General features: G+C 38.8%; 1 protein-coding gene and 1 long non-coding RNA gene across 5 annotated transcripts; both read right to left on the reverse strand.

Moving 5' to 3' along the window:
- Positions 1 to 408: 408 nt before the first annotated feature.
- On the reverse strand, positions 409 to 2,658 carry LOC144206989 (uncharacterized). Of its 2 annotated transcripts, none has more exons than XR_013328535.1 (6): positions 2,327 to 2,658; positions 2,121 to 2,207; positions 949 to 1,020; positions 805 to 889; positions 651 to 738; positions 409 to 587 (listed from the first exon to the last, which is right to left on the reverse strand). It is a non-coding gene; the product is annotated as an uncharacterized LOC144206989 (long non-coding RNA). The 2 variants fall into 2 exon arrangements; XR_013328534.1 differs by having other exon boundaries at positions 2,420 to 2,508.
- Positions 2,659 to 4,583: 1,925 nt separating this feature from the next.
- Positions 4,584 to 27,295, reverse strand: LOC144206990 (protein phosphatase 3 catalytic subunit alpha-like). Of its 3 annotated transcripts, none has more exons than XM_077732148.1 (14): positions 26,894 to 27,294; positions 18,512 to 18,712; positions 16,406 to 16,530; positions 15,585 to 15,696; positions 13,843 to 13,988; positions 13,300 to 13,439; positions 11,851 to 11,928; positions 11,200 to 11,294; positions 11,004 to 11,129; positions 10,183 to 10,260; positions 9,888 to 9,972; positions 9,232 to 9,329; positions 7,932 to 7,979; positions 4,584 to 5,267 (listed from the first exon to the last, which is right to left on the reverse strand). In XM_077732148.1, exons 1-14 carry the CDS (start codon positions 26,934 to 26,936, stop codon positions 5,089 to 5,091), a joined length of 1,554 nt encoding a protein of 517 aa, XP_077588274.1. In that variant the 5' UTR covers positions 26,937 to 27,294; the 3' UTR covers positions 4,584 to 5,088. The 3 variants fall into 3 exon arrangements, with proteins under 3 accessions (XP_077588274.1, XP_077588275.1, XP_077588276.1); XM_077732149.1 differs by lacking the exon at positions 26,894 to 27,294 and adding an exon at positions 26,349 to 26,611; XM_077732150.1 differs by lacking the exon at positions 7,932 to 7,979 and having other exon boundaries at positions 26,894 to 27,295.
- Between the last annotated feature and the right edge of the window lie 288 nt (positions 27,296 to 27,583).

Here is a 27,583-nt window from a genome sequence, read left to right on the forward strand (position 1 = left end):
TTTCATTCACCTAGCTGCCCCTAATTTTTTGTAATTGTATTCCTCCTTCCAATATTCTATTTATCTATTCCTACATGTGTATTTTTATTTATCAAGTACTTTTTGTTATTTACTAGAAGGTTATTCCCCCTTCTCATGTAATAATAAGTCCATCTTTTCCCAGTATATATTTCCTATGTATTTATTCACTAATTTATCCTAATTTTATTTTCTGTTTGTACACCATTTCTTTATTTTTATTATCTAAGTGTTTATCCCCCTGCATTTTTTAGATTTTATTTTCTAAGTGTTAAGCTGTTTTTTGTTTAACTAAAAATGTTCTAAGTAAGTTGATGTTCAAATGTTTACTTGTAAATAAAAATTTAAATTTTGATTGTGACAATTTTTTGTTAGATAAAGACTAACATGTACATTTCAAAGCTTTTATTTTGAAAAACTTGAATAAGATGAAGTAATTCCTCTTGTCACCAGGTGGAAATCTGGAAACACAGGATATCAGCTTTTATTTTGAAAAAGTTCATAGACTGGTTCCCGTTGGTGCTCCAGCATCGTAAAAAATGGAATCTCCTCCACCCCCTGGTGGAATTCTGGAAAACAAAAAAAAGGGGGTCAGTACAGAGTTAAATAAAAAAGAAATGAGAAGAGCTCACCTTTTATTTTGAAAAACTTCATAGGCTGGTTCCCGTTGGTGCTCCAGCATCGTAAAAAATGGAATCTCCTCCACCCCCTGGTGGAATTCTGGAAAACAAAAAAAAAGGGGGTCAGTACACAGAGTTAAATAAAAAACCAATGGGAAGGGCTCACCCTTTATTTTGAAAAGATGTAGTTCCTCTTGTCACCAGCAGGTAATCCAGAAAATAAAAGCTCCAGCATCATAAAAAGTGGAAATCTGGAAAACAAAAAAAAGGGTCAGTACACAGTTAATTAAAAAACAATGGAAAGTCTTACCTTTTATTTTGAAAAATTAAGGTGTCTGAGCCTATCTGTTCATAGGCAGAAACCAGGTCCCCTTGTGGAATTCTGGAAGACAAAAAAAAGAGTTAAGGCAGTTTGTTTAAAAACATTTGCACATGCTTACCTTTTATTTTGAAAAATGTCATGGGTAGAATTAAGTAAAATAAAAAACATTCACAAGTAGGGTTTTACCTGGATCACAGAAATATTTGAGGGCTTTTATTTTGAAAACATAAAACACAGGCCTACCTCTGCATCAAGTTTTTCAGTCAATCATTTCAAATCTATCCATTCTTGAAAAAAAATATGTTTAAATAAGTCAAAAATGACCTCTGCACTATAGTTTTGTACAAGCCCTGAGGTTAGGCTCTTTTATTTTGAAAACAAAACACTTGGGCCTACTTCTGCATCAAGTTTTACAGTCAATTGTTTCAAATCTATTAGTTCTTAAAAATGCTATTTTACCAGGTTTAAATGAATCAAAAATGACCCCTGCACTGTAGTTGAATAAATACTTATATTTTGTCAAAACCACATTTAAAACAAAAAAGGTCCAAAGGTCTTTAAGAAAGTTAAGGGGTTAGGGTTTTTTATTTGGAAAACAAAACTTGGGGCCTCAAGTTTTTCAGTCAATCATTTCAAATCTATTAGTTTTTATCTTATGTTTAAATGAGTCAAAAATGACTCCTGCACTATGGCTGAATAAATTTCTCTTATATTTTGTTAAAACTAAAAGGTCCAAGCCCTGAGGTCTTTAATCCATCAACCTTCATGGTTTCACTACATGGCAGATTATAATTTTTTTTAAATTCAGAAAAATGTAAAAAGCCACATTGAAACTCAAGTGGAAACTACTCCACTTACCACTATTTTTCTTAAAAATAAAATTAGACTAATTGATTTACTTTGTGGTTTTTCATTTAAAACGGTCTACATTAACCGCGATAATCGAGGGATTACTGTTAATTCGTTACACAGCATCTAAAGGCATTTGTGTGGGTGATTTATCCACAGGTTTTAGTTATTAAAAACAAAGTTAGTGTTTTCATTCAAAATTTGAATGTATGACGAAAAATGAGCCAATTTAGCAAAGCCTTGAATACTGAACGCTGACGGTGAAATATTACACAGAATAAGTAAATCCAAACCATTTCAAAATGACTTACTTTGTTGTGGCGTCGACAAGTTGCTCCTTTTTGGTCGTTTTGGGCCACATTCATGATGTTTCCCAGCAGTCAGTGCTTGTTGATTGACTGAAACACACAATGGAATGATTACTTTTTAAACAAAGAGCGATCGGTAATGCAATGTAGCCAATTTGTTTGCAAACATTTTGCAGTCATGGCTATATCACATCAACGGATCATGCTACCGTCAAACGTCTTTAAATGAGAACTGGGGCTTCGAAATCCCCAAACGACAACATACTGAATGTGTTGCAGCGTCCAGTGAGAAGTTTGTCAACCTTTCTTCGGCAAATCGTCAATTCTCAGCAGCTCTGCAGTGCACTCCCGTGCAGTCTCATCGGCCATTTTGGGGTATGACGTCGGCTTTTTGAACTCTGACCTCGGCCACGCCCATTAAACATAGACAAACACATAATAGAAATCGTTTTCATAACAACATGCATTAGTCAATGTGTGTGTATGTGGGAGGGCTGTAAATGCTTTTTGGGACTTTAATACTTTTAAAAAAACAAAAAACATTGTTTTCATAATAACATGCATTAGTCAGTGGGTGTGGCGGGGGCGTGGCTGTAAATACGTGTCGATTGGGCTCTCAGACTTAAAAAAAAATACATTGTTTTCACTATAACGTGCATTAGTTAGTGGGGGAGCTGTAAAAAGTGGCGTATAGGTTCACTCACCTGACTGTCATGTGGGAGGCTGGGGTTCAAATCCCAGTTGGAAAACATTTTCTATTAGTTGTTTCTATATATTTGGAGTCAAGACCTTCCAATAATGACATAGAAAATTGTGGCCAGTTTGTGGCCTAGAGGTTTACTCACCTGACTGTCATGTGGGAGACTGGAGTTCAAATCTTGGTTAGTGGAGTTCAGTAAATGGGTAATTTTTTTTCTTCATTAAAATAAAGACTTTTTTTTAGCAAAACAGAGGAGAAGCAATGAATTTCTTTTCCAGTTTCTGTTGGGTTTGACTGCGATGAGGCTATAGATATTTCTCCAGGAAACAAAGGCTCAGTATCGATACCAAAGGTTCATGCATATTTTATTCAAGAGTAAAAAAGTGGATCGTCCCATGGGGCATGCTTACAGTGTTAGTGAATGGGAAGTTGAAAGCAAAAGAGCGAGCAAGAGAGATAGAGAATGAGATAGAGGTAGAGAAAGAGATGGAGATAGAGAAAGAATGAGAAAGAATGAGAGAGACTTGGAATGAGAAACGGAATGAATGTGAAAATGAGAAAGAGAATGAGAGAATGAGAAAGAGAATATATGTGAGAGAGAAAAGATTAGAGAGAGAGAGAAAGAGAGAGAGAAAGAGAGAGAGAAAACCGTGGCAACATCGCTATGGCACGGGATTTTCAGGACTTAGTGGTTTCGTCTCTCCAAAAGAATGACAGCAAGATCAACCAAGGGGCAACGCAACATGAAGAGCAACTAGCAGAAACAGAGCCAGAGCTTAAATACTAACAATAATCTTCATAGTAAATATAATAATCATCAAACCATAAATATATATTTCAAAAAAAAATATTTATGAGCGTACACTTCGCTTTGTATTTGTTTTACGGCAATATTATTCAGTTCAAATGTCTCAGTGTTGCTTCAAAATACGCAATTTCTTCTTTTTTTTCCCATGCAATCATGCTTTTGCCTGCCGAATTAACTTGGACTTGGCTCTTTTGTTTCCGCCTGTACTGTAATTTTATGCAGCGCAAAAAAAGAAATGTTCGCAGGTGATAAAAAGAAACCGGGAATTAAAGTCGACATAATAAAACACAAAAGTGAATACAAAAAAGCAAATGAACATTATGTACAAAATAAATTATTTCTTATTCCTCACTTCATTTTCCCAGAAAAAAACTGAAAATAAAAATCTTACTATTATAGTGAAACACAGAGCACAAATATAATTCACATTATTATCAAATAACTTAACTTTGCATGCACCGATGCGTTAATATAAATGCTTTACAAAGACGTTTTCCCTCTGTTTTATTCTGGTCTTGGCAGCTGTAAGATATAAGTTCCTACTTTCTAGCCCAGAGATTATTGGCTATCACTGCCATTTTGGTAGCAATAGGGATTTAATATAGTATAACTTCACATTTTAACTCCCATCCCCCCACGCGTATATATAACGCATTCTACTTCTGCTAAACTGCATTCTGCATCAAGTGTGCAATACAAATGTTCAAAGTTTTCTATTCCCACAGCAAAACTCATGAAACATTTGCTTTCCATCACATCCGACTTCCAAACCTTTTTAATCCCCGAGAGCTATTTAGCCTGAGACCAAAAGGGGCGATTGGTTTAGCTCGCCACTTTTAAATAGATAGGCATTGTGCTACAAAAGCAAATAATTCATCTCATCCCAATAATAACAAACATGGCCTCACCAAAGCCACCATCAATTTTTCTTCCCCCCCCCCCCCCCCACCCCATATTACTGCAATGGACATTTTTTAAAGCGTATTCGCACTCCCATAAAAACTAACTATTGTAAGTTTGGTTCCACTTCTGCAAAACAGGAACAAGATGTCCCCCGGTGGCCACTGCTCGTCAAAACACGACACATTCCGCCAAGAAATTCGCACCACGCTGACTGACACTGTCCACCCATCGGGGTTTCTCCGACATGCACAGTGAATAGTATCTCCTCTTGTTCTGCTCATTCAGTAGTTTTTTTCCCTCTATCGTGCAGGTACAAGGGAGTTGTAGTTCTCTAAATAGAGAAGCCGTTGTCAAATCCGGCCAAAGACTGTTGCCTTTACATACAGCAAAGAGAAGGAGTAGATTATCATGTGAGTGTGTCTTTGTTTGAAAGACTGCATTGCCATGTGATGCCTTTGCGTATATGGAGTATGTCTATGTACACAAATCAGTAAGGATGGTGCTATTAAGGGTGTGGTAACCGCGGTAACTGTGACTGGCCCTGTGACAGTACGCATCCATCACTGTATATTGCTGTTGCTGTCGGTCCCGTTGGGTTCACCCATATTCATGCGACCCATTGACAGGCCCACACTGTTGATGGCGTCACGTCGCGGCGGCATTCTCTCGTTGATGCGGTCTAGACCTTTGGCCTCCTCGAAACTGCTGATCCGGTGCTGCGGGGAGAAGCCTCGGATAGCTGCGTGGACAAGCAGTCGGATACAAATATGCAGACGTAGTTATTATATGGCATTTGATGGAATGGCCTGCATGAAAAACTCTTGAAAGAAAACTACTTTACTGACTAGCTGTCTATCTTAAGAGGCCGTGTTCACGACTACGGCTGGAAATTTGGAAAACTCTTCCAGATTGGAAATCTTGATAGCACTCCACCCTCCAAGACGTCCAAACTATTCCACAAAGAGCTAACTTTGTTCCAACTAATCAATGCAATACATAAAAATAAGGTTTCTACACCTGACTGCAGTCAACTGATAATACTTGTAGTACATTGAATTGGTGAAAAGGACTACAAACCTGTAACCCTTTGTGGAATAATTGCCCATCCGTGGTTTAAATAGCACATTATAAATTTGTGAGTGAAGGGGTGATTATACTGATGACTTAAATGAGTTAAATTTCCTATGCTAGATCGATTGGAACAAAAACTAAGACCCTCAGATACCCTCGAAGACTGGTTTATTATTCTCCATAAACTAACTGCGGTCAATGCTATACACGAGTCCAATCATCTATTGACTATGCTCATTTCAGAAAGACTTTTACGTGCATAAGAGAACAATTTAGTGCATCCATTAAAATGCAGCAAAAGAAGACTGTAGTACTATTGGAATTTTCATACAGTAATGTTTTTCCCAAACGTTCTACAACGTGGGGAATTAAAATAGCAGTTACACAGCACTTTTTTGCTTAGGTCTTCTAAATGTGGCCCAAGTGTCATCTTAATCGAATTCAACTTTTTAGGAGTTTTCTTTCAATACTTGGCAGGACAAACCGAACATTTGGTCCATTCTTTTCCCCTAAAGCTTTGGACTCAGATAAACACAATTTGGTGGCTTTGCATACGTTCTTGTAGTAGTATCGACAGACATCAGGCAGCGTTTATCTGTTGTTATCAATGCACAGCCCGGCCGGATTAGTTGAAGTAGACCAACAAAGCCCTAAAGAGGGAATAGTACTAGATGGAAACAAAGCATTTGCCAAACTCAAGTGGCCATTCATTGTGTCTCTTAAAATGTGTATAGTACTTATTTTATTGTACTTCCACTCTGTACCTTCTTCAATGAAGCTTTTGTTTCCGTTACTTTGAGAACTAAAAATTCATTAAACTTGGCTTGAAACTGACGGAGATCCAAACTAAAACTTAGAAATGAAATATATATATATATATATATATATATATATATATATATATATATATATATATATATATATATATATATATATATATATATATATATATATATATATATATATATATATATATATATATATATATATATATATATATATATATATATATATATATATATATATATATATATATATATATATATATATATATATATATATACATACTATAAATTCATTTTAATATTTTGTGGTTGATCTTTCACAGAAAAACACAATACAAGCAATACCCATAATTCATTTTCCTGAATAAATTATGGACTGTATTTCACATAAGCCACAGACAAGACTACATATACAAATCCAAAGTCCAAAAAGACAATGTGAGCAAGAATTTTCTTGTGTATAATTTCAAAGTATACGTGGGAATAAAGATTTTGATGATTATTGATATGCAAACATTGCTTTCCACCGTGATTTTGGAGCAAGGCTTTGCACAAACTGAACTATTACAGTCAATTAAAGCGTGCACTTAATCACCAAACGTCTGCACACAAAATACTGACACATTGAGTACCATGAAATCAATCTGTTTGGTAGTTTTGGTTTATTTTGAAAGGTCTGCATTCCGACGATAAAATATAACTGATCAGAATGCATTTTATTCCAATCACTGATTTTGCTTACTAATTATTTCCATCCTATTTTGACCTCAACAATGTGAATTTAATTTGCAAATAGTATCAGGGCAACACTATTCATTCACTCATTTTCCATTCCACTTATAATCACAAGGGTCGCGGGGGTGCTGTCGCCTATCCCAGCCAATTTTAGACTGTCGTCAGGTGACGCCCTGAATTTTCTGCCAGCCAATCGAAGTAATACTACACTAATCAAAGCAAAGTTATGTCCATTTATTTTTGTTTTACTAGGCTGTAAATCAATTCCCCCTTCCACTCCGGGATATGCAAACAGGATCAATAACTTATGCTCAATTGTACAAACATTGTCATAAATCAGCCTCATAAATCAGGAAAATGTCATTGAAATGAAGCTATGTGTAGAAGCCTTTTAAAATATGTTTCATTTTATGCTAGAATTAAAACTTTACAGGCTAAGCATGGTATCAAAGCATAAATCCACAGTTAACCGATAGAGGAAACAGATTGATTGCATAGTGACCCTTTTACAGCACCTATAACATATTTAATAACAAGAAAACAGACAATAAAGGGTCAGATTAATTTATCAATGTTCACCCCCGCCTTTCTGGTGTTTCAAAATGTTTGCGTGAGAATGTCGACAATGTGAATGCGTTGAATGTAGTGGTGTTAGCGAGCTGTGATTTTTATTGTGAGAGGTAATGCAGGTTAAAAAAGCGTCTATGATATGTTGAGCATGATGGCAAAGAACGCAGCCATGTTGCTGGCAACTAACCCCGCCCACCCCACTACCGACCCACGCCAAGCACAGTGAAATGAGTGGATTTTACCTTCAGCATCCTTAACTGTCTCGATGGCTTCTATGGCCTCAATGGTAGCTGAATGATGGTCAGATAGATAAAGGAGAGAAAATAGGGGAGAGGAAGAAAGACGACAGGGCCCGAGAGAGCATAGGAATGAGACGAAGGAGCAGGAGAAGAAAAAAAAACATGCTTCTGTGCAGATACACCTGGATATGATAGTGTTTGTGAGTCATGGGCGTTTATGGAAAATAAAGGGCCTCTCTTGCAACAACATAGGTGAAACAATTCTTGACTGGAAAGGAATGTTTCAAGCTCAATTCATGCGAGGCCTGTTGCCAAGGCAGGTTAGAGGAGTGTTTCCCAACCGTTTTTGAGATGCTCATTTCAAACTATGTCATCTATATTAACATTGTAAAGTTGTTCTCATCATAAGTTTTATGAACAGGAATTAAATAACCTCCCAAAAAAATTCCCAAATCGATCTTTTTCCATCCAATCTAACGTCATCAAAGTTGATGACCCAAAATAGCTTTCAGTTCAACTGATTTTGTAATCATTAATCCCCCGTTTTGTCAGTTTTTGACTTTTTCTTAAACATAAAGTAATATGCTCAACAGAGACTTTACATTACAAAAAGTTTCTGCCCCTGAAACCAAACAACTTTCAGTTCCTGTACCTTAAAAACATGAAAATGATTTTAATCTCACAATATTACAAATTATGAGATTAAATTATACCCCCCCCCCAAAAAGCCCAGAAAACCAAAGAGCTTCCAGTTTCCTTTACACAAAACTAAGCAACAAAAATACTTTAATCGCATAATATTCCAATTTGAATGTTATTATCATACAATCCCTGATTCCATATTATTATTCAACCTGGTAATAGTTCGATTTGAATCTCCTAATATTGTCTTTCTTGAATTATTACGATATATGTAATTTCCCGCGGCACACCTGAGCATCGCTCATGGCACAACGGTTGGGAAACACTGTGTTAGAGGGCCCTCCCCCGGGGTTAGCAATGGCATCCTCTCACTCGCACACTATCCCTTTCTCTCTTGTCTCACACCCCCACACGTACAACCAGCAGGCTGTTAGTATCCTCAGCACCAGCGCAGTGAAGTGAGGAGAGGCAATGAGTCCGCAGGGCAAAAAAAGGATGACAGGAGATACTAGTACTAAGTGCAAGAGGGGAAAAACAGGTATCCCTCACTGTGCTCCATAACGTATGCTTAACTTGTATTTGGGGTGTGTATTTTTCCACTAGAGTTGAGCTCCGGTTTAGACAATCAGGTGTGTTGGTGATTGTGCAAAAAAAAACTCACCACTCTGCAGAGTCTGTTTGCCTCCTGAAAGCACTCCACTTGGCAGCATACCTGTGGGGGTCAGGCCTTTCAGGGTCAATACGTTCTCACTTTCTTCCCTGAGAGTCAGTGAGAGAGAGAAAAAGAGCAGAAGAAAGGCTAAGAATAGAAGCACACACCTGCCCAGACTGTTTATGGGTTAAACAGATACAAAAGGTTCAGAAACACGTTCAGAGTGAAGGTCCTTGGAGACCATTTCCAGCAGCGGTGTTAAAAGTAAAACCTGTGGGCCTGAAGTGGGAGCTTAAAATGTTGCAAAACCAACAGTGAATAACCTAAAAGTGCTCCCCAAAAATAGCGGCAATTAATAAACAGGAACCAACCCGCAAATGAGCCCAAAATCAATAGGACATGAGACAAAATTTAATTTAAAAGGACCATAAAATGACAAAAAAGTGATTCAAAAATAACTCATTGCCTGATATTGACAATGATAGATGTCCAATTGAATTAAACTGGCTGTGGATGCTCATCTTTCAGTGCCATTGACGTTACTAGACGTCCAATGCATTTTGACTATGAAGGCTGAATGACTGGATAGCCTTTGTCATCTTTGATTTCAAATACTTCTTATTCACTGTATTACACTATACTACTACATTGTCAAGCCAACTTACCGTAGAACTGAAAACATTTTAGCCATCTTCCCAATGGCACGGATTTTGTTCTTAATCACTTCCTTCCTGGCTGCAGCTGCACTTGCTATAAAAAAGACAGACAGCATGTTATTATTTGTTATAAGAAACACTTATGTACTACTACCACTAATGCAATACTTCTTATGGGTAGTCATCTGTTTGTGGAAATTAGTGAATAGGTAAATTCTCTCTTGATGCATTTTAAAATTAATGGTGCATAGCTGGATCAAGACTGGGACGGTAAATCACAGTAGGTATGTTGATTATTCCTTACCATCGAAGATCTCATCGCCATCATTCATGAGTTCGTCATCAGAGCAGATACTTAGGACATTCACCAGCATCTCTGTCACTATAAAAAAGAAAAGAAAAATCACATTAGGCTCACAAAAGGAGGACTTCACTATGACATTTTGTCTTAAATTAAGCATAAAACATGTCATATTCCATCCTATATTTTGTATAACATTGGAAAAATAGTCAAACCTTTTGGAATAAAATATTTTCTGGCATGTGTAGAGCTTTCAACCCTTTTACATTGCATATCCGTATTTTACCCATCAATAATTTATGGATAGTCCGATCAATCGTGAATATATCCGCTGAACAATAACACAAAATCGCTGAAGAGCCTTTGTGATTTTTCTATAGAACTCTTTTGCATATGCAAGATTGATCAAATCATTATTCTTTAAATCTACTTCAACTAAATATTCACTTTTATTACCTTCCATTTAGTGAAAGCCTTTAAATTCGCTTTGTCTCATCCTCCTGTTTTTTTGTTATCGTTTGTTTCAGCCTGAAATAATTCCCATTTTCCATTATTATTCCAGACTTTTAAACCCATCCTCAAACACTTCAAACAAAGAATATGCAACTATAACCAGTTATACTAGCAAATCCCCCCCCCCCCTAAACCCCATGCACACCCACCACTCTTTAATCCTTTAAGTCCAGGCTAGCCACTTTTTAAGCAGAGATAATAGTGTTGTCTTATGAAGTGACATCCCAAATATATAACAGGATAAATTTTCACTTTTTAGGTTTGTATGTATTAAACTACTGAATCATGAGAAAGATATTTTGATACTTTACCCTTTTCCCCCACAAAAGGTAGAGACCATGTGAAGACGTCCATAAAGTTGGGCAGCCAATACGGGTGAGGAGAGCAATTGAACTGCCGGATGTTCATGACATTGTTCTCATATTTCAACACCGCAGCTAGAAAAACACAAAAAAACAAGTACTTTATCTCATTTGAATTGATTCCCACCAAAAAACAATTATTTACCTTTGTTATTATAGACATCCAGGTAGTTTGGAGCAGAGAAAATAGTGATGAGGGAAGGAAATCCTGTTGTCTGACTCTTTCTGTACATGCGGTATCTAAAAAGAGATTTTTTTTAGACAAAGAGCTCTTTTTCTAGTGAATTTTGAAGGTTAATGTTTGACGTAATGTTACTAATGGTTTCACCAAAGTGAATGAAGCGCAACAGCAACAGTGCATGGAAAAGGGCAACCTTAATTGCTGCATTACATTGAGAGGATTTTCCTCCCATAACAGATGCCAGGGTTGATTTATCGGTCACACAATGATTTGACCTGAAACTATTTTCTTGACAAAGGGTAGAAAACTCATATAGTTATGGATAATTGCACTATATTTTATGGAAAATCAAATTTTGTTTCAAATCTTGGTGGTAAAATATACCAATGGGACTTACAAATTGCTCCAAGCAAACATGCTTTAGTTACTATTTATGGAATTGCGGCAAGTTGAAATTGTGGAAATATATGCTATTATTTTTGAAAAACTGTTTGTACAATGTAATGGCATTTTCAAAATGACAGAAGCAAATATTTCTTGTCAGAATTCTCAAATGAAAAATGAACATATACTTAATACAGTGATTAAATGATCAATGGAAAGAATTCTTCTCACCCAGCATCCTGTGCTTCATGTGCTCTGATGATGGAAAGCAAGTTGTTGGTCTGTAAAAACTCACACACTGCTGGGTAACTGGAAAAGAAAAGGGGCGGAGATAAATAAATTGTAATATTTTAAAGCATGGACTGAACTTGGAGTAGGTGAGTCGAGTACACAGTTCATTATTTTATCCCTTCTTTAACTCATTGTTTCCTAATAAGTTAATATGAAATATTACATACAGTGTACATTTTGTTTCAGGGTACAAAAGAATTTCAAGTTACAAACTGCAAAAAATAAAACATCCTGTATCTTGTATTTTATTTTAAAATTGACATGATAGATGGCTTAATAGAATTACTATGAATCATTTTCTTATCTAAGTCCTCCTATTTGTGTGTTTCTCACATAATTCATACACACACTTGGTCTACTTTTATTCATTTAGCTAGTCGTGTTTTGGAGCTTAGAACGGATTAGAGCCTTGACATTTAAAATATGTCCCTACTTATTAAAATTTAAATTTTTGGAACCACTTCTATAAGCAATTATTTTCCTAAACAAGACGTATTACTCTACTACTTTTGAATTCCTTTTTACACAAAATTACCCACAAGATAAGTAACTGTTGCCCCAACTAAAGTTCTCAAAAAAAAATGACTGTCTTTTCTCATGTACAAGATGTTGGATCAATAACATCGGACCCCCACAATGCATACACAGGGTGTCCTGTCTCTTCAAAAATGTCTCACGGCTAACAGTTGTACGTGCATCTTTTATCTTCTCACCCTCGTCAAGCTCTTTTTCCCATGTTGCTCTCCCTCTTCTCTCACTATATCTTAATATCACTCTGTATCTGGCAGGGGTAACCGGTCGTCATAGCAACAGAACCGTGCAGCTTCCCTGGGGATTGTGGGATATCGTTTCATGCCGAAACAGAAATGCGTGCATGTGTTTGCGAACGTGCTGTGTTGATGTGTTTCATCTCAGAACCGTGTACACATGTACGTGTGTGTAAACAAGATAGAATTCTGTGTCTCTAGGACTAATCCTAGTGATGCTTATTAGTTCTTAGATCATTGGAAGAATTGCTCTCTTCTCAAATGCCACTATGATGTCTTATAAAACTATGTTTAGTCTGATTTTCGTTATGCACAATTATGTTTGTCTGGTTTGTTTGTTTGTATTTTGGTGTTGAAGAAAGGATAAATGTCTTATTTAACTTGCCAATTATTTTTGTATAGTATGAAACAGAAGAGCGGAATAAAAATGGGTTTAAGGATGGTAAAGGTCAGAAAGGTTTGTTTTTTTCTGTATGTTTGTGTACGGAAAACCTTGAGGTCAGTAGTAATCTGGTCTCAAGACAAAACAATGCAATTATATAGGCATATTTTTGTAGATTATTAAAAATGCTATAGACGAGACAACTTAATAACAACACATGTCAAGCGCCATTCATTTTACCTATAGAAATAGGAGCAACCCCTAACTGTGTTATGTCCAAAGTACTCTTGTGTCTTTTCATTTCCAAAATCTTCAAGTGGGTCTGCCCACAACAAGTCACACATGGGCCCAAACGCCGGCGGCTCCTTAAATCGGTCCAACTAGGACACATAGAGGAAAGAAAAAAAAAATGTAAGTCTCATACACACCAAGCTTATGCAGAATAACCTCATTTTCTTTCATAGAAACAAACACACCATCATCACATGTCATGTAAATCACCACAAAAGAAAAGCAAACACATAGACATATAACACTACAGATCATCTCCGTGGCAACCCCCTCCACACAGGATAGGGAGGATGTCACACTCGCAGATTCACCATGGTAACGCTGCCATTAGAGGAGGAAGTGTGTGTTCTCTCCATGTCTGCGCCTTCATTATGAGGAAATAGTCTATGTGTAATTCTTTGGTTGCCATTGATGGCAATAGACATTCAATCTATTGTGATAACTCTCAGTTATTACAGACTTCAATGGAAGTGAAACATGATCATTGTTTACCTTTTTGATGTCGTCCAGTGTATGGATCTCTGGCGAAAGACCCCCATGTACACACAGAAACTGCTGGTTCATGAGGGCTGCAAGGGGGAGGCAATCAAATGCCTCCATGCAGGAGTCGTAAACCTGCTCCGAATATTTGATCTTACCTGCGGGACATTTGGGGACACAAGTTAAGTTAAGAGAAGCTGGAAATGACTTTTTTTTTTTTAAATTATGACTTGCGCTTTGAACCACCAGTTTGTCACGTTAGCTTTTTTTTCTTATTGGATTCAAAGAAAAGTACAAAGGATGTTGGGAGGATCAAAGCTAGGACTGAAAGGCATTTGACGACTTTTTGTTAGTGTTCATTAATTAATGCGAGGATGAAAACAAATACAGCATATTGGATGAAGTGACTGTGATGGGAATTTAAAAGGAGAACAAAACAGCATATAAAAGAATATAATAATAATAATAAATGCATTTCATGGAAATTGTGGTTGCTTCAAGTCATGCAAATGGTGGATTTCTTCACATCTGATAGTTATGTTATTTTATTTATGTTTTTCTCCACTATTACCTTTCAGAAAAGTGGAAGTCAGTATTCTTTCCGGTAATTTCCACTAGAATGCACATGATCATGGAGTTGTCATTCCCTTTAAGACTTTGCTTGAGATTTTATGTAGAAAAATCTGACCCAAATATGAGCATGAAGCAGTAGAGAGACCCTGTGAGGCAGATTGTTTTGTTCCCCCTTCTCTGATTTGGCTGCTATATCACTTGTGACATCCAACAGGATGCATCTTGAAAGTACATTTCACACATTATGGCCAACAGAAAAACAGTGTTATGGATTAAAATGGTGAAAAGGTGGAAAACAAAAAGATAAATGAGGGGAAACAAATAGGAGGATGGACAATGGCTGATTGGATGAAGTGAGAAAGGGAAGGGGAGGAAAATGATGGGCTGATATTTGTGGAGAATATCAATGAAAAGGGTGCGGTTGAGCCTGAGAAATGGTCTAAATGTGTGTTGCGTGTGTCATTGTCAATCTTTTCTGCTCTTGGTGTATAACAAGAGATCATTATTGCCAGATGTTAGCTATTTTCCTCTTTATCTTCTTCTTTTCTTCCTCTTTTTCTCTTTGTTTCTCACGCACACATACAGCAGATGGAAATAGAGGGCGACCACTATTTGGCAAGTGTGCCAGGGGAAATTAGCGTCCTCGTCCCCTGGCCAATCAGACACCGAGGAGGAAGTCCCTGAGCCAATCATTGAGGTCCAAATTAAGGGCTGCTAATCACCTGCTCTCAAACAGGACTCGCAGGCAAAAGGAGGTTCCCGGACTATTCGGAAATGCAATAAAATACTTAATTCCAACTCATCTTTGTCATAATAGTTGTGAATACCTTAGGAAGGAATATAAATAATTATGTTTTGGGCCAAAATCTGATCCTCAAGCCACAGATTGGACACCGGATTAAATGAAAGAATGGTAGAATAGAATCCAATGCAAAAGGCTTGACTTGCTTTGCTGTTTTACTGAGCCTTTCCATAACATTTTAACAAACTAAAAAAGTGAGGATAAAATATAGGATTTATAGAAGATTTTTATCACTTCCACCTCTACCAAATGGTACTTTAGTACTGTATTGCTCGCATGAAAAAATGAAAGACACAATTGGAGAAATGTTTTGCACTCTGCATAAACGATGACACAAAAGCTCAAGTGACATTTAAAAAGGAACAAATGCATTACTCACATTCTTGTTTGAAGGTGAAATATTCTGTCAGATGTCTACATTCATGATTTCCCCGTAGAAGAAAGAGTGTCTTTGGGTAGAGGATTTTCAATGACCACAAGTACAACACGCACTAAATGGGAAGAGGAAATTAAAAGAAGCAAAACAATGTTATTTTTCTATATTCTTTCAAATTAGAGCCTGAATATAGAAGTTTTGGACCTCAGTGTACAAATGCCACCTGGAGTAAAGCAAGCAAAGTGAACTTAAAATGTCAATAAACTAAAGTAAATGCAGAATGAAATCGTTTTTGCTGAGATCCTCAAAGTGATTACTCTACCTGCTCTTGGTTAGTGTACCAAAAACAGACTAAATAATGCTCACCTTTCTAACTGTCAATGACATAACACTCATCCCATCACGGCTCACTTCCGTCACAAAATGTGATCACAGAAATAAATACCTTTATGCACTTGCCTCTATTGTACAGAAAAAAAATGTGTAATCCAATCATTTCCCTTTTTCCCCCAATCGCACAAATATCAATATACAGCATATTGGGGATTTTAACCTGTCACCCTTCTCGGTTAAAATAGATTGGCTGTCTAGTGTCGTCAATGGCAGTGCAAGAGTTAAATGAGTGCCCTGTGAAGGGTTAATTTATTTAATCTCAAAACAGACTAGGTGAAAAATACATTAAGTGACATACATTTTTGTTTTTTAACCAGATAATCTAGTTATTATAATTGTTAATATTATTTTTCAATTCAATACATTAAATAAAAATAATGATTCAGAATTTTACACCCCAAAAATATATATATATACTTATGCATTATTACCTCAATGCTGAAATAGCCCCTGTCGACATAGTCCCCCAGGAAGAGGTAGCGCGTGTTGGCAGGGGAACCTCCCACCTCAAACAACTTCATCAGGTCGAAGAACTGGCCGTGAATGTCTCCACACACTGTGAGAATCATACACAAGCGAGTGTGTGAATTATAGCAGTAACATTCATGATTTGAACTATGAAATTACCTTGTTATTTCAACTTGTTACTTGGAATGCACCAGTGTTTACATTCACAGAACACATGAAAGAACACATCATCCTATATTCTAAGACCTATTATTTTAAGTGAGTATATGTACTCTATATTCTAGTACCTGAAATGACCCTTCTCGTTTGAAGCTGTCCCATTCTGATACGTAGACTTGAGAAACGTGTGATGTGTCGGCACACAAATTCCCATCCGCCTCTCTTGCCATCTGTCTGCTTTCACTTAGTCAAGTTCCTCTCTGCATCTACTTCGCTTTAGATCTTTTGCATCTGTCTGTCTGCCGACTACATTCTGTCCCTCCAATTTTCGATTGGCCTGGGAATTGAGGATTATTCAAAATCAAGATGGCTAAATTAAACCAGTGATTTCATTTTTATAAACTAGCTTTTTACAACTAAGGATGAGTGTGCTCTTTGTTGAAGGCATTATGGGTAAGAAAAGATGATCATTTGTCTGTTAAACCTTGTATGCAAAAAACAGCAAATTTATGGCTGGGCATTCCCAATATTTTTTCCTTCTGGTGAATCCATTCTTTTGTTAATTAGATGAATCCTTTGGACACAGATAGGAGATAAAAATCTGATTCATCTTCTACTTTTTGCAGGCTCTTTATACTGTGCCAAACCCAAATTGGAAATTACTCAGAACTCTCCCTCTCTATCTTAAAACCCGGTTTAGGTTGCAAAGCAATATTCTTAATGTGCCATTTGTTTCTTTACTTCATCAGCTATTTTGAATTCCCAGGCAGATAAAAAAAAATACCTTCTTACTAACATATACAAAGTAAGTGGAAAACACCAATGAATTTACCTCAGCTCACCCTGAAAATTGTTAGTACTTATCACTTTTACCAAAATTCAGGATGATTATGATGTAGCGGAAGTTAGAGTAACAGATCAATATTTCTTTGCCAAAGGGGAAAAGTCCAGAAAAAAGACTCTCAATCCAACTTGTCTTTGGTTGCCCCCCGGGGATCTGTACCTGTGAAAGCCGAATAATGTTCCTACACGGTACAACCCACACAGATTCATCTCAGAACTTGGATTTGCATAAATGCACACACCAGCACATCCACTGTTGTTGATGTTCTGGGATGAGTCCGAGTATGGAGGCCGTCTCCTCTCTGAAATCTATTTTCCATTTCACTCTCCATCGATCTTAATCTATCCTCCGCTTCCAACTTTCATATTCTATTTGCTTCATACCATTTGCCTGTCCGGGGATTGCATGCAGGCGTTGGAGGGGGTATGACAAAGCGATTGCGTCTCGCAGAAAAAAGTGCAAGGGAACAATAGTTTCCATTTGAAAGGGCAGTGAAGACACATGGCAAATGATATCAACAAAAAGGTAGTGTAAGTGCAGGGAATATGGTTTAAACAAAGGGTCTCCAAAGTTTTTCCTTTCAGAAGTCCGTTTATCAGGTTAAAAAAAAAAGCAGAAAGAAAAGGAATTGCTTTTTAAATCCCAAGGACTCATTTGAATTTTGTCCTCTTTTCCAAGCCTGTTAATATAAAATATTTTTGTTTTTATAACCTTTTACTATTTTTTGATTACATATTAATGTACTTAAATAAAAAAGATAAAAGTAGTCATAATTAGAAGAGCAATATATATACATATATATTCTATTTTTTTATTTGTAGAACTTTTAATTGGATTTTTTTAATGTTCCTGTTCCTATTCAAATTTTAAAATATATCTACATGTTAAAAATCATAATCAAAGGGTCTGTGTGTGTGTAAATATTCAGATTACTCTAGTCCATAACATTTTATTGCGAAGTGACATGGACCATTTACAACTTTTGCATACCACCATAATGTGAAGGGCCACATTTGCACCCCGGGACCCCAAGTTTTAGACCCGCTATAAATCCAAAGGCAAATACCTGTTACTGGTGCTTCAATGTCCAACATAGTCCGCTCCTGGCGCAGAATGGCAGCCCCCTCATCGATGATACGCAGGGCCACTGCCTCCTCCAGCCGACCCTCCTTGGTGAGATGAGCTTTGAGCAGGTCCACCCTCGGTCTACCCTCGGCGTCAAACACCTCCTTCATAGTTAGCCGATGGGCCAGAGGGAAGGGGACGGCTGTGGAGATAAATAATAGGAATAAGTGCATGTTAGAACATTGACAATCTGGTTTGCATAGTGAGCGGGGGACCAGGAACATGATGAATTGATGTTTTTGTTTGAGAAGTGGCCTTCAGACATTACTGGGCCTTTGAGCTCTCTATTAGAACGTGGCATGCTCTGACCGTGTGAATGATGGAGGCTAAGGCGTACGGTAATGAAGCAGGGGCTGCCACAGTTATTAGGGTCGCCTTCCTCTATTCCGCAGTAATGTTTCCCGCCTCTGTTCCGCAGTAATATCTTTCTTACATAATGAAGTCCCGGGGGCCGCCGCTGGAGCGCGGGCGGGGGGTTGACTGACGACGGGGGGTGATACGGCGAGAGTGCACAGCTGCACGTGAGGAGACTCACACACAAACACACATATACACACAAACTAGGCACGTTGACAACTGCGCAAACATACACGAAGATGCACAAAGTCGGCGGTATGAGACAAAAGGGAAAGGCGTGGGGGGGCGCATGCGTACATCATGTAAGGAGCCTTGGCATTTACATGCTCGATTGCTTATGTGTGAGAGGGACACATGAAAACACATGAGATGATACGTCATAAAAAGGTATTGTTACACAGAATCCTCTGAGCCTTTTTCAGCCCCACCACTGCTAACACAGATAATGGCCTAGATCACATTCTAAAAGTAGGTAGGCTAAAAGCGTTGAATCCTCCCTTTTTTTTACACTCTCATCTTGACCCCGTGAACAGGAGACAACGTCCGCTTGCACAATTGTCACTTCAAATATTTTTAAGTTTAAGTTGTACTCCAAATACTGTGCAATAGTGGGAAATATAACAACAATGTCTGTATTTGTATATAGAGTTTATACCATATTTTTGCTACAGTATGCTCGCGAATGTTTAGTGGGATGTTGTAAAAAACTGATAAGAAAAGTTCCACTTTGTGGAGTTTGCATGGTCTCTCCCCTGTCTTGCATGGATTTTCTTAGGGTACTTTTGTTTTCCCCCACACTATTTTGATAGTAAGCTAATGTAGATACATACAGCATGGATTGGGTTCATTAGTTAGACCTATATGAAGCTTTTACATCTTTTGCTTCAGACATTTTTTTTTTTGCTTTTTCCGTCCAATATGGCTCTTTCAACGACCCCTGAACTATGGACTTGGAAATTCGGGCATTAGGTAGCACATAACTATCTAATACCTCAATATACATGACATGACATCACCTTAAAAGTGAAAAACCCATCAACACACAAGCGCGCCTTGACACATGCCAGGACAACCAGCAGCTGCCAAACTAGAGTGTCTGCTTTCCATCCATTCACACCAAGTGTACTGAAACCATCTTTGACTTGAGGTTAAAGAAAAAAACAAAAACAAAAAAAAAACGAATTAATAATTTAAAGGTTTGTGCACAACCTGGCAGCGTAAAAGCTATTGACGCGTGTGAGCTGAAAAACAAGAGAACAATAGTCAGTGTGTGACTCAAATACGGTAATGTACTTGTTCCGTGCTTGCCTGGACCGTGCTGTACTGTTTTAGAGCAAATGAGGGGAACACATGCTGGTACTTATACATGATCACCACGTGTTGGTTTGAGGCAAAACTAAATCTTGTGTGTGCGTTTGTGTGAGTCGTAAATGTAGAGCCCACTGTGAAAAATAGGGCAGGTATGAATGTGTCAAGAGCAGAAGAAACACAGCTCTGGGAGAAGAGCTATACTTGGGAAAATTACACTTGGCAGGAGGAAGAATTTAGCATAACACCAGTTTAGATCTACCATAAATGTCCTTTTTTTCCACTGGACAGTTGACCTTTTTGTTGGGATGAAATGCAAGCTAATTTTTATTGCATTTGGGAAAGATGTTTGAGGTTTAGGGTTTTTTTTTTTTAAAGGAGGTTGTAAAAATGAAATATTATGTTTACAGTGTTTTAAGCACTGTGTGAGGACAGTGTGTTTATGACATTAATGCATTTGGGATTTGATACCCTTTATTTTGAGGGGGGAGGATGGGATGTTTTTCTAAGTGATCCCAGGCCAGTGGAGTTTGCATGTTCTCCCCCGGGCTTTGTGGGTTTTCTCTGGGTACTCTAGTTTCATCCCACATTCCAAAAAAAAACTGTTGTTCTCCAGTAGTTTTAATTTTTGGCCAAAAACTCATTTCTAATGTTGCAATGTTAAAAGATGCTAGCAGTCTATATTGTTTTTCAACCAGCCTGTAGTCGTTTTCTGTTTTGATGTGCATACCATTGTGTGGAGAAATACCAGTTTGTCTGAGGCGCCCTTGAGCAAGACAGACTATGTATACTTCAGATGTTAAATCAATATTTAATGCTAGACATGATCCCTATAGCACCTGACTGTCTTCAGGGTGTTGCAACAGATGGTGTTGGGGAAAGTTGTACAAACTCTGTGAAAGGCTGCAAATAAAATACGTGAGAGAAATATTATATATCAGTCCAGAAAACAGATATTTTTCAGAGGACCAAACCATCTAAACATTATTTCTTAAAATATTGGTAGACACTCATGACCATTGTTTACTATGACCATTCATCAACAGTGGATAGTCATAATATGAGCACATCACCTTACAGATTTTTCACAATACGAGCATCTTTGTGAGAGAGAACGACTCATTTGACAGAAAAAACAAATATCTGCAGATGCAAACCTTTTTTCCCTTGGGATCCATGGCTTATAACACAGTTTGTTTACAACAACAACCTGATTAGCATCACACCCTGCTAATAGAAACACATGTCGAGGCTATGACGCAAATCTTAGTTGACAGAAATGCTGAACTTTAATATTTTTTTTTCTACATACATATTTACATCATTGGAAAATGTTAACAATGTTCCCCCATTTCCAAACATTTTGTAAAAAGCTCCAGGGAGCCAATAGGGGAGCGGTCAAGAGCCGCATGCGGCTCCACAACTTGTGGTTGCAGACCCCTGCAGTAGTGAATGGAATTTTCAAGTCTATTGACCAGAACATTTAACCTTTGAAGAAACTTTTTGAGGAAGAAACTAAAAAAAAAATCCTTTAAAATTGAGGCAATCATCTCTTAACTCTTGCACAATGACAGATTAAATCACTTGGAGATACCTCCTACCGTTTATATCCTTTGGCCCACTCCACACAGCTGAACTACCAAGTGTGGAATTTATTAAGCGACAAAGCTGCCAGCTCAGCCAAAAAAATCTCAAGAGCACGAACCAACAAGAGCAAGCTCATGACATGGCTTTCAACCAAAGCCCCTAAATTTGTTTGGGCTGGTCAAATACTCTAAGTGGTGCAGAATTTGATCAGAAACCACCCTTCCATTATTTCTAATGGCGAAAATCAATTAAAGGGATATTTCATTAGGTTTAGCATCAGGGGACGAGGCTGCTGCAGGAGGAAGTTGCGGCAATCGTCTGGCCTAATTTGTCTGTTCAACAAAACAGAAAATGGCTATAAAAGCAAGTAGATTTGTCATATAGTTGGAATTTTTGGAGCTAAGGCTTATTCAATGATATATACAGTAGACAATTGAGAATCCTTTATTCCTGGCAGGAAAAAAAATGCCTCTTGTTTTCATCCCTGCAGAATAAAATGTAGAGTAGTGCATGAAGTAAGACATTAGATGTAAAACACCTACCAAGACCCTTCAATCTGTTGCTCAGCATGAATAAATAAGGCAGGAAAAAGTGCGGGGATGAAACCATTATAAGAATGGGAGTGCAAAAAAAGAATGGGGTGCATGTAAATCTAGAAAGGTACTTTGAGGTTCTTAAGCATAGTGTGTAAATGTGCATATGTGTGTGTTTATCAACTGTCTTTGACCCAGATTAGCTGACTGGGTGTTAAAGAAACAAGCAAAGATACATTTGAAGTCACACACTTGAAGACCCATCTGTGTACACACATTCACATGCACGCACACAAACAGAAACAACAGCTCATCCCCTAACAGCTTGCCCTCATTAGACAACTCTCTCTCTCTCTTTCTCTCCATCTCTCTCTCTCTCTTAATTCCCTATAAATAGACATAGTATCCTACCACCCTACCCACTGGGGCAGACACAGACCTGTCAAGGTGGGACCCCCTAACTCATGAGACAACACGCAACTTTTAACACACTTATCCTAAATGCAGTTCTCGCAAGGCCTTGGGCCAAGCATGAGGGAATGGGACAGCATGTTGCACTAAAAGGAAATATGCCCAGAGTGCCTCTGGCCATGCCAGAAGTGCTTTGTTTGTGCATGCATGAATAGTTGCATTCATGTGTGCAACTGTGCACATTAGATACAGTATAATGAACTGATATATTCATACTTGTTTTGTACTGCAAGGTTAATTGGACAAACAATTCTTGATTATGTATTGTAGTGTATCTGTGTGGAGATATTCATCATTTTCTATGTGTGGTTGGGTACATCAGGTCAGAATATCAGATGATTTGTTTTTATTTTTACTAAGATTTAGGCCAGACAAATCTCGCATTGAACCTTTTTCTGAAGATTGCAGAGGAAGCAATCTGAGTAGGGAAACCCATACTTTACTATCCCCACCACAGCTGTGAGATCCCAGGACATTCCCAGAACAGATTAGAGGCATATTCCTGCCAGTGGATTCTGGGTCGTCCCTGGCGCCTAACGCCTCGCCTCGCCTCCTTCTTTACAATGACACTTCTTCAGGCTTTACGCCAAATCTCCTGCCAATCTCCCATTTCATTTTTTCCCAGCACTTGAACAAGATCCCAAGATACTTTAACTCCTCCACTTCAAGTAGAAACTCTTGACCTGGAGAAGACATTCCACTTCTGCCATCTTCTCTGTAAAACTCAATTAAGAAATTTGCATCTTTGCGAGCAATCCATATGAACCTGCCCCATACGTCAACAACAGGCAAAGACAGTCAGTTTTTCTTGTAAAACCATCAGATTTGAATTATAAATGATGCATACATGCATGGAAAATATTTCTTGTTACCACATTTGATGCTATCAAGTTAGGAAAATACCTTTGTGAGCATGAAATCCTCAAAAATTCCACAGCATGATGACGTACAACATTTGTGGGCAAACTAGTCCTCGAGAACAGCTGTGGGTGCACATTTTGAAAAAACAAGAAGCACCTGACAGCAATCCCCTGATTGCACTTGTAGTCACATTGGTTCCTGCTAACAAAAAATCTGAATTGACCAACAAGCCACTCAGTAGCCAAAGTTTTGAAGTATTTTACGCAGGTTACGTGCCCGTTTCCAATATGTAAGTTACAACTAAAACTCAATCGTGCCACTCAGGTTTGCTGAGCCAGTTCCTCATTTCAGTCAGGCAATATAGTCACATCACCACAGCACTCTTGTACAGCAAAATGAAATGCGGCCATGAATCACACTGCCGACCACAGTTGTGCTTACAAACCAAAACGTGCACTGTAGCAAAAGGTCTCTTGGAGGGCATTACTGTGAAACATAGCTTAGCCACAGACAATAAATGACCTCATGGAGACATAAAACATTTCCATTTGTTTTGCTCACCTATCTTCACGGCTTCTTATCTGTCTTATGGGCACTGCATCAAGCAAGCCCGCCATGATTACTTATTTTAATGTGATGCTATAAAGGAGCTTGTTTGTATTGGGTTTTCTGTTTACACTGATAAGAAATGGATACAATACAGATGGTCACTGCATTTATCAAGTGGGCACAATTGAGTGATAAAGACGGCTCAGGTTTTGTCTTTGTTCCTGCTTTTCCAGACTATTATTATAAATTAGCATGAAATATTTACTAATAAAGTATAATATAGTATAGTACTGTACATTCTATCCAAAATCAACATTAAAACAACCTTCACTACTCTTGTTCCACAATTAGATTTGATTAAATAGATGTTCCATTCATTCAAACTAGAAGTGGATGCTCATGTTTGAATGCCAATGTTTATTTACATCTCTCATTCAAAGTTAATTCAATGTCTAGTGCCATCAATGCCATCCATTGAGTTGAGACAGACAATATACTAGTGAAAAAAACTTGTAAACAACCTGTTGCTTTTTTTTAATGAACAGTGACATATTTTTAGAATGATATATTGATTTTTGGCAGGCGCATATGGCTAACCCATTTAAATACAAAGTATCACGTTATATTGCTTACTACTATATTGTCACACTGGAAGTACACGATGACATTGATTTATGATGATGAAATAATACAAAAAGGGTTGATCATGTTTTCTTATATTACTCATACCCTCCCTATTGAATCGGTATGATGATACATTTTGTTTATATTTTTAAGAGACTCATTCAAAGGCGGTGGTAGTTCAAACATGTAAGACCATGCTTAGTGGATTCTGCAAAACCATGTCTTTGCACTGACTATTTCCGGGCTGCATTTGGCAGCATCTGGGAAAAACATATAACGATAGTTGTGTGTTACAAGCGAATCCAATGAATACATGCACAATTCTGAAATGTATGAAGAGGAGGCGTTTGTAAGTGACGTGCCCCTCCATCCCCCCTTCAACTGCGCCCCTGCCAAAACCTCTCTTTCTCTGAAACACCCACTCATCTCATCAAGCAGGGGAAACCTAGTATTCCTATCCTTCTATATAATCAACTCTTCCAGGAAATCCATCCCAGTGCAAGCACAAAAACCTATAGGACACCACCTATGATATGCATATAGTGCAAAAGGTCTACGTGCAAAAATAAAAAACCTGCAAGCCCCCTCCCATCCCGTCCAAACCCCCTACCCACCCACCCACGCCACACGCACGGAATACCGGGGCATGCCCCGGCGACGCGTCCAGCTGTCAGCTCCGCTTCTTCCGGCAGAGAGAGCTCGGAACTTTATTTACACGACAGTCGACCAAGTGTCGTCGCGTGTGATCTTGCGTGTGCGTGAAACATGTCACCCTCGTAGTAATGGCTTCACAAGCACGACAATCAGTGCCCCGCAAAGCCCCCTTTTTTTCTTCCTTATAGCCCGACCACGCGTAAAGAACCAACACGCCCTCATCATCAACACATGATATAGTGAGTCCATAATCCAATGATGCAATGACAACACGGCACGAATCGCCGTCGTCATCGCGGATCTGCAGCCCTGCACATCCCCTCACTCCATTTTGTCTCTCATTTGACCGTCAGGGAAACATGAAGGGAAGCCAAGGAGGTTTGGAGGAACGGTAACAAACGCAACCTCTCTCCAGCACGCAGACCTTGAGGAAAAGACGACCGTGGGGGGATTTAAAGGGCCACGATGGGGGATGTCGACACCAAAGATACAAATTTAAAAAAAATACGCAAGCATGCTACACACTCGAAAAGTTTCCCCCCAACCCTGACGTTTAAAAGCAATCGATCACCTGACCGGCTCTAAAAATAAAACTAGACCACCAATGTAGGCCAGCGTTTGGAAGAAGCAGACACGCGCACACGCATAAACATGACGTGCACATTAAAAATTCAGCATATGATAGGCAGAAACGTTGTAAAATGCCCCCTCGTAGCAGCATCCTTTTCCTCCCCCTCTCTCACCGCAACATCATTCCCATGACCACGTTCACGCCACGCAGCTACAACAACAAAAAAACCATCAAAACAAAACAAGAAAGCTCCATTTCTTTACCTTTATGTCTGCCTTTCGCTGTCATCGTCACACTGTTCGCCGTTTCATTGGAACAAGATGCTCATCTCTCCCACTCGCTGGCTTGTGCCTCCCTCTACCACTCCGTGGGTGACTCTGGAGGGTATTATTCAGTAGCAGCCAACCACCGCTAGGTGTAGCCCGCGAGCACGGAGGAAGCCCGTGCACGTATTGCAATAGCGCCACTCACCCATCCTCCTCCTTCCAAAAATGGGGTATTGCCTTGCTGAGGAGTGAATTCTAATAAAGAGGGGAAGACCCTGATTGTGTCGTACAGCGGCGGATACCCCCCACCCCCTCCCTCCATCCCTCACCCACCTACAGCTTCTCTCTCCCTCCCCTCCCCGAAAAGCTTGAGAGGCAGGCACATGCACGGTGACTTTATTGAGTGATAAGTGCTACAGTAACAAAAGGGGACGAACACGAGACAGCGTGCTATATGGGGGAGGAAATTGGGAGGATCATAGCAGAATCATGTGTGCATATAATGTACAGTTGCTGGGCGTGCATCATTCGCCAATGCCTACATTTGATGAGCCGATCCGAGGGGCTTGCGTTGCAGTCGGACATCCTGGGGGTGGGTGCGTGTGAGGGGTCTGAGGGGCTGTTGTTGGGTCTTCTGTCAAACACGGTGGCGTTGGCGGGTCCTCTCGGTTGCAGGCATCACTCGGTGGCGTCGCCGTCTTGTCACGGGTGGGGATAACCAGCTGTGGTCGTTGAGATTGGGGGGCTGGGGAGGCAGAGGTTTCCCCCCTGTTGAGGCGGCATGTTTGAATCCTGGATTTGATTTGGTGGAGATTGCTGGAATTTGCGGGAAATGAGTGGGAAAGGGTTTGGAGCTCGAGCTCGCCAAGACAACCCTTGCAAAGTGAAGAAAAGATGCGCAGCTGGATGGCAACACCTCGGAATGGCGAGAGAAAGAAGAACTCCCACGCATATTCAAGCGGGCAGATATGAACGCATCCGGACTTTTACTGCCATCCTGTGGAGGTTTACACTGTTAAAGGCCTGCAGGGTTTATTTTTCCACACAGCTGCTTCCCATTTTGCATTTCGACATTGTTGTCTCCCAGTGTCTTAAGAAATGCATCATTGTCTGTCTTATCTCAAAGAAAACGAGAATATGAATTATTCTCATCTTGTTATGGAGGATATGCATATTGTGCATACTTTTCCCATCTGCCTTTCACACTGATGCCACTGGAAGTACAAATTCCT

Source organism: Stigmatopora nigra, chromosome 14, assembly GCF_051989575.1.
Source record: "Stigmatopora nigra isolate UIUO_SnigA chromosome 14, RoL_Snig_1.1, whole genome shotgun sequence".
Classification (NCBI taxonomy): domain Eukaryota; kingdom Metazoa; phylum Chordata; class Actinopteri; order Syngnathiformes; family Syngnathidae; genus Stigmatopora; species Stigmatopora nigra.